Here is a 19,423-nt window from a genome sequence, read left to right as displayed (position 1 = left end):
AAAAAAAAAAAAAAGCCACATTTGCTCAGAAAGAAAGATCAAATGTGACAAAGTATTCTGGTACAATTAGAAAGGGAATGGTGGCTAGGGTTGAAAAACAGGAGTTTGAGTTGCTTCTCTTTCTGTTTAAATACAGTTTATAACCATGGTTGTGTACAAGTTTCCTACTGTCCTTGACCTTGCATTTCCCTTTAAACAGTGGTAACACTCAACGAGTATATATACAAAATTTCAGGTAAATTTTAAGTCCTTGTTGAAGATGTTCAAAGTGGTAAACCTTATGACTCAGAATAATATTGTTTCAGATTGTGATTACATTTGTTTCCCAAAGAAAGCAGTCATTAATCTGAAGGTTTAACTCACTCAAAGGTCATTGCAGTTAAATTGATCTCTGTTGCACTGTTAACAACAATGCTACTTTCAATGGGAAATATTATCTTATATTTAGGAAAGTATTATTTTAGACGCAGTATTAGAACTTGTAGGTATTGTGCCTCAAAGATAGGAATTATGCAAGAAAGGTATAAATATATACTGATTTTTTAACTTTGAGATTACTGGCATACAGTAATTTGATCCTTTATGGAAAGTGTCTAAAATCTATATTTTAAAAAGTGGCATGAGGAAGAACAATCTTCTCAGTGGGACATACGCAATTTCATTTTGTTGTTGCTTTATTGTGGAGAGTGGTGAGACACATGAAGTAGAATTAAAAACAGAAAACACTGTTTCTCTCCTGAAGATAAATTTGTTATATATGTTAAAACTTTCATAAAATATTTGTAGTTGTCATGAATGATATCTCAAACTGACATCTGAAACAGTGATTTAAAAAAACCTTCATACAGTTACCTTTCACTCTTTCCCAACTTAGTTAAGTTATATCTCACTACTGAGAGCTTATGAATACCACACATTTTAAGCAAATGGAAAACTCAGGATTTTTTATGTTGAAGTACAAAATATAATGCAGTGATTATAGATGTCTGCCTTGGCTATATTATATCTTTGTTAATCAGAGATATCTAACTATATGGCTTTATAGAAATGCAAGCCAATACTTCAGGATTATATTTCAGTTCATACTTTATGAGCAAGTCTAAGAGAAGATACAAAAGTGAATACTCTTAACTGCTGAGAGACATCTAATCCTGTAAGGAAGACAGATTTTAAAATAACTAACTATAATTTAAAAGCCAAATAAAATAGTGTGTTAAAAGAGGTTAGAAGAAGTTATTAATTTTAGCAAGTGGCATATGGGAAACTTCTGGAAAATGTGGCAGTTGAGCAATGCCTTGAGGGATATGTATCTATACAGGTGGGGGCTGCCATTTCTCGTTCACAAAGTAGAATCCTGAAAGTACCTAAAATACTTGATAAATGTGAGAAAAGTAATGTTTATATTACAGTCTAAATTTCACAAGGGCAGGGATCATTGCCTTATTGCCTGTTTTATTCACTGCTATATCAATAGTATTTAGAAAATATCTGGTGCAAGTTAAGTATTTGTTGAATGAACCAATTAACTGGACACCGGGCAATTGAATGAAAAAGGGGGAAAAACACTAGAAATGCAGTCTGAGCCTAGAAAACCTTAAGAACATGAAGACAATAAAGAACAGAGCAGGTTTCTGAAGAGGAGAATAGGGCCAGGCACAATGGCTCACTCCTGTAATTCCAGCACTTTGGGAGGTTGAGGTGGGAGGATCCCTTCAGCCCAGGAGTTCAAGACCAGTCTGGGCAATATAGTGAGACTCCATTGCTATAAAATTAAAAAAAAAAATTAGGTGGGCGTGGTGGCATCCACCTGTGGTCCCAACTACTAAGGAGGCCAATGTGGGAGAATCGCTTGAGCCCAGGAAGCAGAGGTTGCAGTAAGACACTACACTCCAGCCTGGGCGACAGAGGGAGATCTTGTCAGAAAAGAAAAAAAAAGAATAGAGTGATTTATGTTATTTATTGATTAGTATTTATTAATATGGAAATTCTGGAGGCAATGTCAATTGCCTGAAGAGGAGAGCCTATAGACAAGGTAAGTATGAGTATGGAAGTGGGACTTGAGACTCAGCTGGACCTGGCAGGATTTGACAAATGACTTAGATATAGGGGTGGGAAAAAAGGAATGAATTAAATGCTTCTAGAGATTTCCAAATTGAGTGAGCAGAAGAATGATGGCATCACTATATAATAAAAGGAGAACAGGCAAATAGCAAGTTCTGGTGGAGGAAAAAAAAAATCAAGTTCTGTTTTCAGGCATATTAAAGTGCTGACTTGAAATCTATATGGAAAAGTTTCACATGAGGAAATTCAGATTTGGCGTTCAGAAGTGAGCCAGGATGAAAGCTGTGGATGAACTCAATCTGTGAATATTTACTCTGCTTACTCTGCACCAGCACTAACATTGAAGCCATAGGCATAACAGTGGTAGCTATATGGATGTGCATGCCCTGAATGTGGGATAAGATCTTGCGAAACATACATATATATATTTAAGAGAAAAGAGGGAAAAGAACCACTGGGCGAGACTAAGCTAGATTGATGAGAAATAAGAGAACGATGCACCAAGATTAAGGGATAATTTTTAAAGGAAGCTAAAGGGAAGGTGTACGAGCTACTGAAATCCTTGAGAATCTTCCTAATTCTGTAGTTCCCTTCAGATTATGGATGAAAATATTCAAAAAAGTGTCAAGTAGGAATCAAGCTCTTCAAAAAGAAAACTGGGAACACATACAAATCTTGCAAATGTCAAGAAACCAGTGAAATCTCAAAGAAAGTGGAAAAAGAAATACGGTTCTAGCACAAAATCTGCTACTGCAATTTTCAGTGAATCATTAAACTCTATATACCTCCAGCCACTCACACAGAAAACAGAGTTTGTTTGTTTAAAATGAGGTTTGGGGGAAAATAACAATACGAATTTAGGAGCATAGGGAGGACTAGGAAGGATGTTTAAATAGAAGACATAGTTTCTGTCCTTAAGTTACAAAGTCATTTTGAACTAAGAACAAAACATACAAAGGTACTTAAACTATATGCTTTACTTAGAGTTCCACAGGAAATAACAAATATTAAACAATAACACATATGCAATCATCATTAATGCAAATCAGGTCAGTAAATGCCCTACTGATACTCTGGTTTGAGGGTCTTCCTCATAGACTTGAGTTGAGATCCTTAAGTTAAGATTCTCAAGATACTCAATTCAAGATCCTTGAGTTGAAATATTGAGCTGGGGTCACTCAAACATTGACTACACAATACACTCATTATCATAAAGCAGTTTGATTGGTTTAAATTACACATTTTAGAAACTAGACTGAAATTCTAATTAATAAAAAATTGTTTGATAAAGTATAATTAATAGCAACATAAGGGAAAAAAAAAAAACACCAAGCTGTGGTAGAGTGGGTGATGTCAAAACCCTCTGGCTGTATAATTCTCCTAGGATGAGTTCTTGCAGACTATAAGCCAAAGGCATAAACATCTTTAAGAGTTCCAATGCATGATGACAAAGCACCTTTCAGAAATGGAATACCAGTTTACATTCTTAAAAGCAGCTGAAAAAGTACTTGTCTTGACATTCTTGCCACCATTTAGTACTGTTATTTTCAAATCCTGTTAACTTGACAGAAGAAGAAAAAGTATATTGTCACTTTTGTTTCACTGAATGATTTAGGCTTCTTTCTGGACATGCTTCTTACTGATTTGTAAAGTTCTTTCTGTATAAAAGAGATAGATCCTATAATCATTGCTGACACCCACAGAAGAATCACCCTCACTAACTTGATGCTTCCAGACTACATAGCATAAAATTGTGATTAACTGGCTAATGGCAAATTCAGCCTGCCTTCCTGATGCTTGGCAAGGCTTTTTTACTTTTTGGTGCTCCTCTAATCAGAATTCCAGTGGCTGGCTATTGTAAACCTCCTCTGCTTTCCTTAAACTCCAATCCAAGCCTGAATTCCCTTCCTGTAGGCTTGTCAGACCATGAGCATCCAGGACAGAGAGATTCCCAGAGTCTAGAATAATAGTACCAGGCACATGAGAGACCAGATAAATAATTACTACACTGGCATGGCATGGCATGGCTTAAAAGACATATATCGGAAACATTTGGTTTGAAACTCTAGCTTTGCACCTCATTCACTATGTGTTCCTGGGCAAATTAAGCTTCCTATGCTACATTTTACTCATAAATAGGATGGCATTTAATAGCTACCTCACAGGGTGCTACAAAGCTATGTACCAAATACAAGGCATGGCATATGGCCGGTAATCAGTCATTGTTAGCTTCCTTCAATCCCCAAATTGGTCTGATCTTTCTCAGGATTTGACAGCTTGAAATTGATTTCTACACAGCTACATTTACTATCTTTTCTTCATGTCAGTCCGATGGGCAATGAGGACACATTAATGGGTATTTATACTACAAAATCAAGTTCCTGGCACTGAAGGATTTGCACAATTTAGCTCCATTTTACCTCTTCAAATTTATCTCATACTCCTCCCTGTAAAAAATTTTCTACCTAAGCCAGAGTAGACTTTTACTCAATTTTCCTGAATGCACCTTGAACATTTAGATGTATATGTATCTTCCTTCCATTCTCTACGGCTCTCTTAACTATCCGAATGCTTCTCATTGTTAAGACACAGCATTATTACTGTTATTTTTATTGGCTAACATTTATTAAGTGCCTCCTATGTGTCAGGTAGTAGTCTAAGTGCATTATATGTTGCTAAATCTTCATAAGCCTGCAAGACATTCTATCATTATCTCTATTAAGCTCTAAAAATTAAACATTAAAGATTAATTAATAACTAAATATTTATTATTAATTATTAAATATAAAATATATATTTATATATTTATATTTTATATATTTATCTTTCTTCTTTAACTAGACTTTGCGCTCTTGTATGAGATGAACTATGCCTTGTACAGGCATCTTTGTATAGGCATCTACTTAAGCAGAAATTCAATGAGCATGTATGGATTAATTGGATTTTCATTCTTATTTTGTTTCTGTAAGATGCCACAATGCTCACTGTCATTAAATGTATCACTTTATCCAACTGTAAAGTAAAGAAGTTCACTTAAATGCAATATATATAGGTATTTTTAGAGATCTGAGTCCATCTGCAGACATACCATAAAGATTCTGCATGCCAAAGAAAAGAATGGCTGAAGTAGTAGGGTTTGAGTTCTTATAAATAAATCCTTAGGAATACTAGGATCATGACAGCTCGATTATTCTTAAGGCCACTGTTAGCAACAATGAGAAAATACATGTAAATTAAAAATTATGAAGCAGTACATGCAACTAACATTCATAAAACATGATAGTAAATTGACCCTTGTCTTGCAGATTTCAGCAGTGTCTTACTGCTGTAAGGAGAGAAGAGAAACTCAGGAAGTCCAATTTCTTTACTGCAATTGTTGTATAGGAAAAGCATAACTTTTCTTACATATAAATCAATATTCAACGATATCACCTTCCCCTGCTGGAAGAAATAATCATTTGGGATGTCTACAAAATAAAATGTGTTTCCAGGGATTCTCTAAAATTATATGACTATGGTAAGTAGCATTTATTTTCCACCTAGATTTCTTGAGGATATAGTACAAATATTCAAATTATCTCTTTCATAACAGATTTAGCCAAGTCCAAAGACACAAAAAATGCTTATAAGAAATCACTAAAGGTTTTTCCTCAAAGCAATAGGAAAAAAGAAAAAAAAGAACTCACTAAAGGAGCAGCAAGTCAACCTCAAGTAATAGTTGAGATTAAATCACAAAGAATAGGAACCTATGTACTCTTAAATAAAATTAACAATTTAAAAAATTACTTTCTAATTAACTTATGAAAATAAAAATTTTCATGCTTGTATGTGCTGTTACTTTTTTTTAAGGCTAAAGATGCTGAGGGTTTCAAATTAGCTTGCTTATAGTTAAGGCTGAAAACAAGAAAGGCTACTAGGCAGATTAAACCATATGCTTAATTCATAAAGGGAAATTAAAAAAATGCTAGTGCATAGCACATTCCAGCGAAGGGGAGAAAAAAAGGTTAATCAATTCAACTCAATTTTAGCTGAGGGCATTTTTCCACGACTACTGAACTCTAGCATGTGTCAGGCAGCTAAAATTACACTAAAATGTGTCAGTTCTGTTGTTATTTTAGAGATAATCCAGGAAGCAAAACAAAGCCAAAAATTCTCTCTGCATTTTAAACATAAAATGCTTTAATTTTCTGTCAAGTGTATACGTTTTTCTGTTTTAAGATCTTTTGTATTGTTTCCTTTTTTATGCCCACTTGAAAGTTTCCATAACAGAAAGTAAAAGAAAAAAAACCATGATTTTGTATGTATTTATATGTATTTTCAAGACACTATTCACCCTTTAAAAACAATTCTTACCAGTCTCTGTTTCTGAAGCTCTTCTCGAAGAATTCTATCTTCTGGTAAAACGTCACACAACAAAAAATAATTTTCTTGTTCTTCTGTTGAGAGGTTAGGAAAACAAATAAGAAAAAAGATATTTACCATTTTTTTCCCTGAAGGACTTCTTAAAAAATACACGTTTGTGTCTATCAGGATCTCTTTGACACAGAATTGTTTTAACTTTATTCAAGTTAGGCCAAATAAATGCATCAATTTAAATTAAGCTATCATGAAAGTAAAAGCAATTCTAATATAAGACAATAAGATTATTCCTTTGAATTTTGGTATTGTAGGGAAAAGATGGTAGTGAGAATGCATACTTACCAAATGGAGCAGTGGAATTAATTCTTATCACACTACAAAAATCTGTGATGGGCTGTTCAGTGAACCTTTTCCTCCAATATAAAATGTACCTTAGAACAATACAAAATAAGGAATGATGAGAAAACTCAATATACTATTTACTTTAGAATACTTTATAAGCATATTCAGTTATCCCAAAGCAACAAATCAAATGTTAACTTAAAACTGCTTTTCTAGTAGTTTTTTTGTGAATACAAAGGCAGTGGAGCATTGTAAAAGTATGAAATAAAGATTTAATAAAAAGGAATTACCATGTAAGGGCATGAAAACACCTAAATTTACTTTCCCCAAATTCAATAAACATACATGTAGAAAAGTTAAAATATATTTTTTATGTGATAATGAATTTTTCTGAAATAACATCTAAGTTTATGTGTCTTCAAAATGTAGTAATGATTAAATAGACTATAACACATTCTGCAATAAAGAGAAAACTGAGTGGTTATCATATATAAAAAGTGAATAATGCAATGAGAAATAGGTCTAAATTCAATATCTACGTAACAAGATAGAAAAATTCCATACGTCCGCACTGTGTCTGGAATGAGGCAAATTTAGATTTTGGGGAAATAGCCTAACTTACAATTCTTCTATCTAATGAGCAGAGTTAGAAGCAGCACACCAGCTAAATTAAAAACCAAAGCATAACACCCAGACCTGCATATGTGATGAAAGAGGGAGTAAAATGACAGGATTTAACAAGTGGTTCATCCTTCCATTTATCTAACAAGATTTATATTGGCAATTGCTATGTCATTTATTGAATGGTACCAAGAAGAGAGTGTTATCTTCACAGGGAGAAAGGAAAAGGAAAGGTTGACTCTATAGCTCCCGATTTATCAGGCCACACAACTGAGGGATAAAACAAGTAACTTATACCAACAAACCAAAGCCTTATAAAGAAATGAGACTTATTGAAATAGATGAAGTATATGGAAAGAGTAGGAATTTGGACATTTTAACTGGCTTGACATAGCACATCTAGGGAACGTTTTGGAAATAGTAGGTCCACAGTAAATGTTTTAAAGAAGTAGAGAATTTGAAAATTCCTGTAAAGTTCTCTAAGTAGTCCCCAATTCCCAATATTTTGTCTCCTTTTTATTATTTTTTCTTAACATTAATTTTCCATTCCCATGGTGCTCTATGGAAAGGGCATTTGTGTATTAGAAATCTATGCTGGCGAGAGGTCTGGGAGAAGAGAGAAACATGATGAGCTGACATCTAATAAAAATACACTGAATAAATACAGAATATGTGAGAAAAGGAAGTCAATGAATAGTGCATAAAAACAGAACGCAATGTTTAAGTTTTTCTTCTCCTATACAACCATACTATTAACTTTGATGTGTAAGTAAGGGGAGAACCCTTTCCTTATAAAACAGTGCTAGATTTTATCCTAAGAGATCTGAAAATGACAATCTTTAGCTCCCATTGAGCCTTAAATCACAAATACATGAATGATGCACGCTACTCTATGGCTAACTCACTGGCTTCCATATTAGAAATCTCACAAGGTGGCAAGTGCATATTGGATCCATCACAGCAGAAATAGAGAAAAAGTTCCTACAAAAGCTGGGACATTATTTCCTTAGCCATCCTGGGCCAGCTTCAACACCTCGTACTCCTCAGTCTCCTACATGGCTAATCCTAGTCTCTATCTTTCCATTCCTTGCTAGTTGCTTTCCCCTCCACTCCATGGGAGAGAGGAAAAAGGGAGAAAGAGAAGACAAGAGGAGGCTTAAGAGAATAAAAATGACATTCGTAATCCTTATTCTCCCCTCAGTACATTTTCTATTCCAAAGTGGTGACAGGGATGAAGGAAAGCTGTCGAGCCTATACTAGAGATGTCAGCAACAGAAGATGGATTATTCTTCTAAATTAAAATATAGACATCCATTTTCATAACTAATCAAATTTGTACATGGCAGAACCAGGTGCTAAGATAACTGACTTCAAAAGACAGGAAGGCCAAGTTTCCTCTGGAGATTCTTTATGGCTATTGCTAGAATACACCAAAGAGAGGATCATCAGTGCTGGTTGCCATTCCACTGAGGACTACCTGGATGATATCCTCTAGACAAAAGAGAATGGTCAGCCCAATATAATTAGTTCAGTTCTGGGTCTAGAGCCTGTTGAAAGGCAGTGATAATTCCTTGAATACACAGACAACTTTACTTTGGAAAATGTTCACAGTCTTAGAAAAGTATCTGTGTGAAACCATGTGGAACAGATGACCAGGTAAGAGCTTTGGATCCTAGTGAACAGGCTGCTTTTTGAATTATTAATGACTTTTTTTTTTTTTTGAGATAATGTCTGGCTCTATTGCCCAGGCTGGAGTGCAGTGGCATGATCTTGGCTCTTTGCAACCTCTGCCTCCTGGGTTCAAGCCATCTTCTACTTGAGCAGCTGGGACTACAGGCATGCACCACCATGCCCAACTAATTTTCCTATTTATTTGTAGAGGTGGGGTTTTGCCATGTTGCCCAGGCTAGTCTTGAACTCATGAGCTCAAGCAATCTGCCTGCCTTGGCCTCCCAAAGTGCTGGGATTGCAGGTGAAAGCCACTGTGCCTGGCCATGACTTTTTTTTTAATGGACAATCGATACTGTTCATTGCTTATCTGCACAGATCTTATGCTAGAAGCAGTTTTACTTTTTAAATTAAGACAGTCATCAAAGTATCATAGTTAATGTATTAATTATCACCCCAGAAGCAATGGTGACTACAGAAGCAGGGACTTTGAGTTAAAAAATATAAGCCTAAATTTAAAGTTATTTAATCTTTCTGAAGCTCAGTTGATTCATCTGCAAAATAAATTGTTGATAATTAAATAGAATAATACATGTAAAGCAGTGTCCAAAATTCTGGGTGTTTAAGATATGTGACAGTTATCACTATAAAAAAAGTAACATATTTAAATGACTAAGGTAGTGAAGAATTTATGTTTATTCCAGGGACATAATGGGACACACAACAAATTCAAAACAAAAGCAACAATAACATTCCAGCAAGCATTTGATGAAAAAGACAAAATAGTTATATTAATAGTGTCAGAGGGCACATATAGGTAGAAGAGAAGAATGATGATGGTGACAACAATGACAATTATTAGCAGCTACCATTTAATGAGTCCTTACTTGTCCACAGTCACACAATTAAAATGTTAGATTTGAGATGTGAACTTTGTCTCTCCGGCTCCAAGGCCAAACTCAGTCTTCTACAACACAGTTCCTCTATTGTCATGTGGGGACCATTCGGTACAAGAAATGCAGAAAAGGGAAGGCAGGGACAGGAAAAAGCCCCTACAGTTAAAGTTGTAATAGAGAATTGAAGCATTTTTTCCCCTCAGAGACTAATGAGGTCACATAGAATGTTTTTTGACAAGGCAGAACCAGAAGTACAGAAATGAAGTCTGAAGAAAAACAGAATGTTTTCCCTTTCTGAAAGGCATGCTACTTAACAGTAGCCTTCAGTCTGAACTGCTCCTAAGTTGCTACCGAAGGGCTAAAAATTGACACCGGCTGTTTGGGGCTGTTGATTTGGAACTGCTTAACTAGGCAAGGAAAAGGCGCAAAGAAGTTCCACTACAGAATTAACAAGAGCCTGATTCCAATAATCAGTGGGTCTCAGTCTCCAAAAACTTCTATGTTTGGGTACTGTCTCTTTGATGTCTGAAGAGAAGAATCACATGACATGCTTATTTTCTATGAGAGTTTACTTCAAGGTGATATACACAAGGGAAGCAATTACTGACATCAATTGACTTAAAATCATGGGGAGATTCTGTCTAGCAGAACCTCAGTTGCCTTCCTCAAATAGGAAGTGCTTCCCATGGGATAAAGCAGGTAATAGGTTAGTCCAGGAGGAACAAAGTTGTCATTTGAGTGTTCTCTTTCTAACCAAAACTTGGGTGGCAACATCAAAGAAAAAAATCATCTGTTACAAAGCAAAATATACACATAAACCACCATACAACTTAAATATATAAAATTATGCATCATATCTTTCTGTGGTATACTATGGACATCAACAGCAACATACATTTGACCTATGTCTAAATTGGAGTAAAGAAACATCCTAGTCATTAAACACATATCAGTGGTTTTTAAGCTTATAATTAGGAGGTGTTAATAGTGTCAGAGGGCACATATAGGTAGAAGAGATGAATGATGATGGTGACAATAATGACAATTATTAGCAGCTACCATTTAATGAATCCTTACTTGTCCACAGTCACACAATTAAAATGTTAGATTTGAGATGTGAACTTTGTCTCTCCAGGGGCTCCAAGGCCTAACTCAGTCTTCTACAACACAGTTCCTCTATTGTCATGTGGGGACCATTCGGTACCAGAAATGCAGAAAAGGGAAGGCAGGGACAGGAAAAAGCCCCTACAATTAAAGTTGTAATAGAGACTTGAAGCATATACATTTCCTTTTGGATGGTAAGGGCATTCAGATAAATTGTAATCAATTGAGTGACAGCATAAAGATAACAGATCTTCAGTACATGCTTCTTGTTGTATTTTTTCCCACTCACTAGAACATACTGTTCAAATTTAAGAGATCATTTAGAACTTCTCTTCTGTATTTTTTCCAACTTCTTTGGTTTACTGAAAGCTACAATTGTAGCTACTCAATATATAAAGGCCACTAGGAAATAACATGGTAAACTAAGTTATCAAAGTATTTCATACTTTATTAAAAATCCAAGTAAAAAAGTAATTAGGTAATCAGCAAATACTATTTTTCTTCAAATCATATCTCATGGGATTGTCTCACGAAAAATCCTTGTAGCAATATCTTGCCTGCCCACCCCCACTGTAATGGGTATGCTTATTGACATAGGCATAAAGATTTGAAATATGGTTGTTAAGTAGCAGTGAATGTGTGAAATTTAATATAGAAAAGGGTAAGCAATAAGAAGTTAACATTTATTTTTCAGAGCAATTTTATCTACTGAATAAAGCTAGCAAATAGCTCAGTATAAATAACTATGTTAAATGGACTCAATGGAAGACTTCTATTTTTGTTTTTATTTCTTCTGCCCCAGGATGTGTTAGTGTTACTTTGTTTAAAAAAAAAAAAAAAATCAAATATATTTAGTATGAAAACTTATAGCTTACTTCTTGAAAACCACTAGGTAAGTCTATCTCTTATTTTATTATCATCTTTATTACTTATTATACTCAGAAGTAACGATTCCTCTTGAGTTCTGAGTGAATGTGTTCATGCCAATTGAACCTTGCATGTTCCCTCCTCCCAACCCTATGCCTTATAACTTGTTTTCTAAAGTTAGAAACAAGTTACATGATATTGAGAATATTCCACCTTAACTTTGATCATACCAATCAATACTTGGAATGTTTGGGAGAGGAATTTTTAGTTTCCTTAACTAGTAGGAGGTTACTATGTAAAGGAGACTGGATGTAGTCAAAGGTATTTAAAAGCAACAGAGTTTACTCAGATACATGCCTGGTCAATTAGAATTAATCACATTTTTAACTGCTGAGAGTAAAAATTTTATTTAATTAGAAGGACAGTTGACAAGGAAAATCTAGGTTTCCATTTTAAATACATGTTAATGATACACTTTAGAAAGCACTTATATCAGATACGCATACTTTTCTTTTTAATTAAAGCATCCACTTTACTGTATATCTGCATTTATAGAATGAATAATCCCAACATTTAATTACTAACTCCTAAGTCCCGAGACCTAGTAAATAATTCAATTTTCCTGTCCGTATATGGATAACAGGATAAGGAGATTAATAACAGTAATACAAATAGAGATTGATTAGTACAAATATAGCTACTTACCTATGATACATAAGCACAAAAGAGAATACAGACATTCCTCAGACATTCCTTACATACTTTACAGGCAGAGGAGAAGGAAAAATCTTAAACTATTCAATTATTACTGGTAGATAATAATTTTTTTATTCAATTCCTGAAGAAAAATTTGTGTTTATATGATAGAAGAGAATAAGAGAATAGTTTCACGGCCAGCCACCGTGGCTCACACCTGTAATCCTAACACTTTGGGAGGCCGAGGTGGGCAGATTGCTCGAGCCCAGGAGTTCTCGACCAGCCTGGGCAGCATGGTGAAACCTTGTCTCTACAAAAAATCATAAAGAATTAGTCGGGTGTAGTGGTGCATGCCTGCAGGAGGCTGAGTTGGGAGGATTGCTTCAGCCAGGCAGACAGAGGTTGTACTGAGCCAAGATCATGCCACTGCCCTCCAGCCTGGACTCAAAAAGAAAAATAAAGGTTTCCCATGAAAGAAAAGCCGATTAATAGAAACCTTCGCAAAGAATAACCCATGTAGTATTTCTTTCAATTCCTTTTTTTTTAAAAGAAAGGCAGACTGCCACATGCAGCACCTCATATGGATGTGTCTGGAATCTTGGAAGCTTGACTAACCTACATTCTCCTATAAATGGACCTTCAGAGCTTGTCTGGCGGTTCTACCAGGGAAGGACAGCTACTCGTATACCCTTGACCAAAGATTGATCCTCTTCTATTGGGGATGGTTGTCCTCTTCGACTGAGAGCACAGCTTTGGGAGGGATGCACATGGAGTGGTGAGGGAGGAAGGGGGCAGCCGCTTAGCCAGCCAGATCAGCCGAATCAACCCTAGCGATGAAGGGGGTGACAGACGTTGCAGCCAGATTGCTCTCAAATTCCATACTCTGTTTTATGTAATATTCAATAACCTTATGAGGGCTGGTGTTACCTCCATTTTATAGATGACGAAACAGATGCTTAGAGTAGTTAAGTAGCTTGCAGGAAATCACAAAGTTAGGAAGTATGAAAGCCTGCATTCAACCCCAGGCTTGCCTACTTTCATAGTCAGCTTTTAATAATACAGCTTGCTGTTCTGTAAGACCTATCATAAGAAAGAAGCTGTTTGCTAGGAATGTTTTATATGGCCTGAGAGAAACAGAGTTTAGATGCACTGGTATTCAATGTCTGGGCTACTCTAATGTTTTGTGAGGAAATCAAGACAGAATACCTCAAAATGGGACCTTACCAGATACACCAAATTTTATGCTTTCAGTAACTGTACAGCCAATGACCTGTTGATGTTGCCTCTATGGAAAATGCTTTCCAAGTCTCAACCACTCATAACATGAACATAACTACTCCACTATAGCTGCTTCAGGGAAGGCATTCCCTTCCCTTCCCTTCCCTGGACAACTACTTCCAGAAATTTTAAATTGGGAAAAAAGGAATCAACCTCATCACAGCACTTAAACTGAGATTTGTTTGGGCATTATCCCTTTGGCTTGAAAGGCTCCAAGGATCCCTTCCCAAACACTGCCTTTTGAGTGTCCTGTTGCAAAGTCTATTCTGGAATTACTGGAAGGACCCACTCAGAGAATGTCTATGGCCTAAAACATGAGACATAATCTGATAGACTACAATCTACAATCTCATGGACTGTTGCAAAGGGAGTATTATCTACTCTTTGGAAAGTTCATCTCTTTTGAGAACTTGTAGGAAATAAATTAGTATGTAACATTCTCAAATAAACTTATACACTATCAAGAAAAATAATGCAAAGATTTTTTTAAAGTCTAAGAACTTGGCTGGGCATGGTGGTTCACACCTGTAATCCCAGCACTTTGGGAGGTTGAGGCAGGTGGATCTCCTGAGCTCAGGAGTTTGAGACCAGCCTGGCCAACATAATGAAACCCTGTCCCTCCTAAAAATACAAAAATTAGCTGAGCATGGTGGCAGGTGGCTGTAGTCCCAGCTACTCGGGAGGCTGAGGCAGGAGAGTTGCTTGAACCCAGGAGGCAGAGGCTGCAGTGAGCCGAGATCACACCACTGTACTCCAGCCTGGGTGACAGAGGAAAACTTTGTCTCAAAAAAAAAAAAAAAAAAAAAAAAAAACAAAACCCAAAGTCTCAGAAATGCAAAAGAGTTGCAAAGTTTTTTCTGAAAATGAGTATGTATTTTCATATTTGTATAGCAATTATTTTATATATAGATTATGTCATTTCTTTAATAAATAATAAATTTAATTCTCTTTCTTAAGAGACAGGGTCTCATTCTGTCACCGAGGCTGGAGTGCAGTGGTATAAACTGTAGCTCATTGCAGCCTTGAACTCCTGGGTGCAAGCAGCCCTCCTGCCTCAGCCTCCCAAATAGCTGAAGCTACAGGTGCATGCCACTGATTCTAGCAAGTTTTTAAATTTTTTTGTACAGCTGGCATCTTGAACTCCTGGCCTCAGGTGATCCTCCGATCTTGGCCTCCCAAAGTACTGGGATTACAGACATGAGACAGCACACCTGGTCAAATTAATTTCTTTTAAGGACAAAAACAGAACTTACCTTTGGAAATCAGCAACCAATTTGACATCAGCTATGACAATCTTATGCTCAATAATCATGTGCTTCAGAAGTTTGTCTTGTTCAGCCACAGGAAAATGTTCTTCACAGAAAATACAAGTCACAGATGGAGAACCTTCTAAAGTGGTGGTGCCACCTGAACTTTCTGGCAGGGAAAGTGGCTCCAGGATACAATCCTTACTGTCTGGAAGAGACAAAANAAAAGAAAAGAAAGAAAAAAAGGAAAGAAAGAAGAAAAAAAAGAAAGAAAAGCTGAAGCCAACTCTTCATATGGATGATTTCTCATCTCCCGCATTAAAAAGATCCTAAAGATATTTACATGTATCCAAAAAGAAAATACATGGTGCTAGAGAGTAGGATACTTTATTATAATTTTAAAGAGCTTTTGCAACCCAGAGGCAGGGAGTATTGCGAAGCAGCTCAAACTCTTCATTTGCTTGCTTGGATTGGAGAAACCCATTTGTCAGGGCAGCTGTTTAAGCATTCTTCTTGGACACTGGCCAATGGCAGCAATTCCTGGGGTACTCGCAAAGGGGAAGGCTGCAACACTCTGGGTTAAGGTTCTAATGCTCAATTGTGACCTACGGCTGAGAATCATCACATTAAGGGATGTAAATAGTATACATTAAGGCTACAGATGATGCCAGGCCTGTCTTTTAAGCTGCTTCCTGTTGCACCTGCAAACTCTTTCTTGTTTCTAATTATTTGACACAAATAAAGAAAAAGACAGTTTTCACGCTGGGTAGACATAGTATGTGCTGGGTGGCCCTGATGATAATTTTTTATGCTGATTTATGTTTATCATTTGCCTATTATACAAGTATGTATTACAATTCAGGCTTCTGTGAACAAATAGATCAATCACTAGACATATGTGATGTGGTAGACATTTTTCCTGGCTGTATTATTCCTTTTCCTAACAACAACCACAGTATCATTAAGAGCTGAAGTGTGTAAAGTCTATGTCTCTCATTTCAGGGCCTAAAACCACAGCCAGTTGTGACAGGAGCCCCCTTGAGTCTGCCAGAGTGGACGTCTAGAACTGTCACCTTAAACAGGATATTTAGTAGTTACTAATCAGGAAACTGGGGTAAACAAACTAGGGTAAGACCTCTGGCATTTTCAGAGGGGCGGGCAACCTTCTTCAGAGAGAAAAGAACGTTCTTCAGAAAGAAAGATGGCTATGCCACAGACAAGTTTTCAGAATTAGATTAACATTAGTTCTCCTGTTAAAGTTTCCTATTTTTATCTTACTTTATCTTATTTTTAAAGGCATTTTAAATTTATAAATTAATTGATTTTTTCTTTTTTTTTGAAGTCTACAGCACCCAGTATTCCCAGGTGGTCTCCCATCCAAGTACTAACCAGGCCCAACCTTGCTTAGTTCCCGAGATCAGACGAGATCTAGCATGTTCAGGGTGGTATGGCCATAGACAAATTTATAAATTAATTGAATCAGTCGCCAGTACATTGCTGACCATATGTTAAGAATTATATAAATGATGTAAGAAGGCAGCATTCATTCATTCACTTAACAAAAATCAACTGACTGTCTACTGGGATGTTCAATGTTGCATGATATGGTCATTATGGTCATTGCCACCAAGGTTAAAGTGCTCACAGGTTGTCTGAAAGTACAAACAAGTTAAAAATATACAGATGGAGAATGTACAGGGTTTACAGGAGCAGAGTTTGGGAGAGTCACTAAACTGAGCTGGAGAAGGAAGGTGTCCTATAGGAGAGAACCTCTAATACATTACTCATACATACTCTAGTTACATTAAAGTATGCTAAATCAGACTGCTTATCTTTGTTCACAAAATTACTTACTAATATCAGAGAAGTTGAAAACACATAGGATATACATAACAGTAGGGAGAATATTTAAAATACATAAGCACTTTAGAAGCACTATTAACAAAACTGGCATTATCAATGACTATTAAATTAGGTAATGAAATCAAGGAGTTCTGGAATTCTACAGTTCTACAGTTGTAGGTTATATTTTTTAGTAGTAGATTAACTTTCATAAAAATTTAAACTCAAATGTGAAAAACAGAATGGGGAAAGAGAGATAAGTAATATACTTATTAAACTCTATGACAGTATTTTATATCCCCTAAGTATACAGTAACGAAAGGCAGCATATTCTAAACAAAGGTAACATTAGTAAACATTACCTGCCATGTAGGAAATAATAAGTACTATATGACATCCCTTCCACAAATTTAATTGAGATATATATATACACACACACACACACACACACACACACATATATGTATATATATAAATTTATTTTGGTTTGACTGCTAAAAACAAACCCATGGCATTAATCATCATCATCAATAGCACAACTAACATTTATTGGCTACTTGCTATTTGCAAATTACCTGTAAAGTGCGTTAGGACATTTTCCTAGTTAATTTTAACTATCTTATTCAGTAGTACTACTACAATCCAATCTTCCAGATGAGAGAATTAAGATTTAGAAAAATTAAATAAGTTCCCAAAGTCACAATGTTAGTGAGTAGCCGAAGCATTTTGAGTTGAGCCTAAACTCAAATGCTATGTAATTCTGTTCCCCGTACCAAACGCCATTTCTCCAACTCTGTTTCTTATTTAGTATGCATGTTCGGTGCTGTGAATTTATATGTACATATTTATAAACTACTTTGAATTTATATGTATTCTGCCAATGTCCTCCAGTCTCCCCGATACCACCATAGCAATTCTTACACAAATCTCAGTAGCCCACAATGTCCAAAAACCACTAGAGTACAGTTCAAGACCATAATTTTATTTTTTTCCCAATGTTTTATTGTAATCTATTATTCCTCTGTGGTTTACTTGTTTTTACCTTTTGTATGTCTAATGCTCAGTTATTCTTTTTTCAAATTATTCCTAAGAGAATGGACCTAAATATTCACATATAGAAGAACCAAACTGCCTGTGGTTACTGCAAAGGTCTAGAAACAAAATCACGAATATGCAAATGTCATGCAAGAGAAACTTGTGGTTTGGGAGGTATTAAGTTGTATTTGGGGGCTTGAGTTACTATGTCACAGATTCTCACTCTGTTACCCAGGCTGGAGTAAAGGGGCACAATCTCAGCTTACTGCAACTTCCATGTCCTGGGTTCAAGTGATTCTCCTGCCTCCAAGTGATTCTCCTGCCTCCAAGTGATTCTCCTGCCTCAGCCTTCCAAGTAACTGGGATTACAAAGCCCCGCCACTATGCCTGGCTAATTTTTGTATTTTCAGTAGAGACGAGGTTTTCGCTGGCCTGGCTGGTCTTAAACTCCTGACATTAAGTGATCCTCCCACCTCAAACTCCCAAAGTGCTGGGATTATAGGCATGAGTCACTGTACCCAGCCAGAAAATAAGTTTTAATATAACAATGTTAGATAACAAGATTTTATAGTTTTCTCTCTGATTCCCAAAGGATTTTTTGGCACCTTGCTCAATATTATAACAGCATTGATCATATGGAGTAATTTGTTTATCTCTTCGTCTTCTTGCCCAGCTTCAGGTTGTTAGCCCTTAGAAGGCAAAGTAAGTCCTAGTTGTCTTTATTTACCTGGCATGTACACTGAGTTAACCTGCTACCCCATTATGACAGAATCATTGTGTATTTATTTTGTGCCAGGCATTGTTAACAACTTCACATGTACAGTATTAACTCAATTAACCCTCACACTAACCCTATGAAGGAGATTCCACTTCCATCCCTGTTTTACAGATGAAGGAACTGAGGGGGTGAGAGGTGGAATGACCTGCCCACAGCTATCAAGTGATGAAGCCAGGGTTTGAATCCAAGCAGTCTTGCTTAGATGAAGAGGTTAGATCTTTTCCTATAGGAAGTAAAGCCACTTATGATCTAAACTGATATGAGAATGGACTGGAAAGAGGCAGGTCTCAATCTAGGGAGACCAGATGGGAAACTACTGCAGTGTCTGGGTCTCAGGGCTTGTCTGAGACAGCAACAATGGCAGTGGATAGAGGAGAGGAGAGGGATAGAGGTTAAACGGACAGTTCTTGATCACTGATTGGCAATAAGGAGTGAAGAAGAAGCCTCCCATGTTCCTGGCTGGGGACATAGTACAAAATGAAGTGTTAGTCACCAGTCAAGGAATACACGCAGAGAAGCAGGTTTTGTTTGTTTTATGGCAGGGAAGGATAATGAATTATATTTAAATGTACTCACTTGACCTGTTCAGAAGTTAGATATTCCTCTTATGTCTGGTAAATAAGGGCAGC

At 36.3% G+C, this 19,423-nt stretch overlaps 1 protein-coding gene and 1 non-coding gene across 6 annotated transcripts in view; both read right to left on the bottom strand.

Annotated features, from left to right (window-relative positions):
- ZNF277 (zinc finger protein 277) overlaps nucleotides 1–19,423 on the bottom strand; it is a 132,407-nt gene that overhangs the window by 38,433 nt on the left and 74,551 nt on the right. For 3 of the 5 annotated variants that reach the window (XM_017535023.2, XM_017535022.2, XM_017535024.2), the window contains exons 2-4: nucleotides 15,146–15,347; nucleotides 6,763–6,851; nucleotides 6,415–6,497 (exon numbers count right to left, since the gene is read on the bottom strand). In XM_017535023.2, the coding sequence (XP_017390512.1) occupies nucleotides 6,415–6,497; nucleotides 6,763–6,851; nucleotides 15,146–15,347 (374 nt within the window). The remainder of the gene's footprint in view (nucleotides 1–6,414; nucleotides 6,498–6,762; nucleotides 6,852–15,145; nucleotides 15,348–19,423) is intronic. The other 2 variants (XM_017535025.2, XM_017535026.2) reach the window with 1 other exon arrangement.
- LOC119472224 lies at nucleotides 16,480–16,598 on the bottom strand. The gene has a single exon (XR_005201344.1). It is a non-coding gene; the product is annotated as a 5S ribosomal RNA (ribosomal RNA).

The sequence above is a fragment of the Cebus imitator genome, unplaced genomic scaffold, assembly GCF_001604975.1.
Source record: "Cebus imitator isolate Cc_AM_T3 unplaced genomic scaffold, Cebus_imitator-1.0 Scaffold90, whole genome shotgun sequence".
NCBI classification, from domain to species: domain Eukaryota; kingdom Metazoa; phylum Chordata; class Mammalia; order Primates; family Cebidae; genus Cebus; species Cebus imitator.
This window is presented reverse-complemented; position numbering and strand designations above follow the sequence as displayed.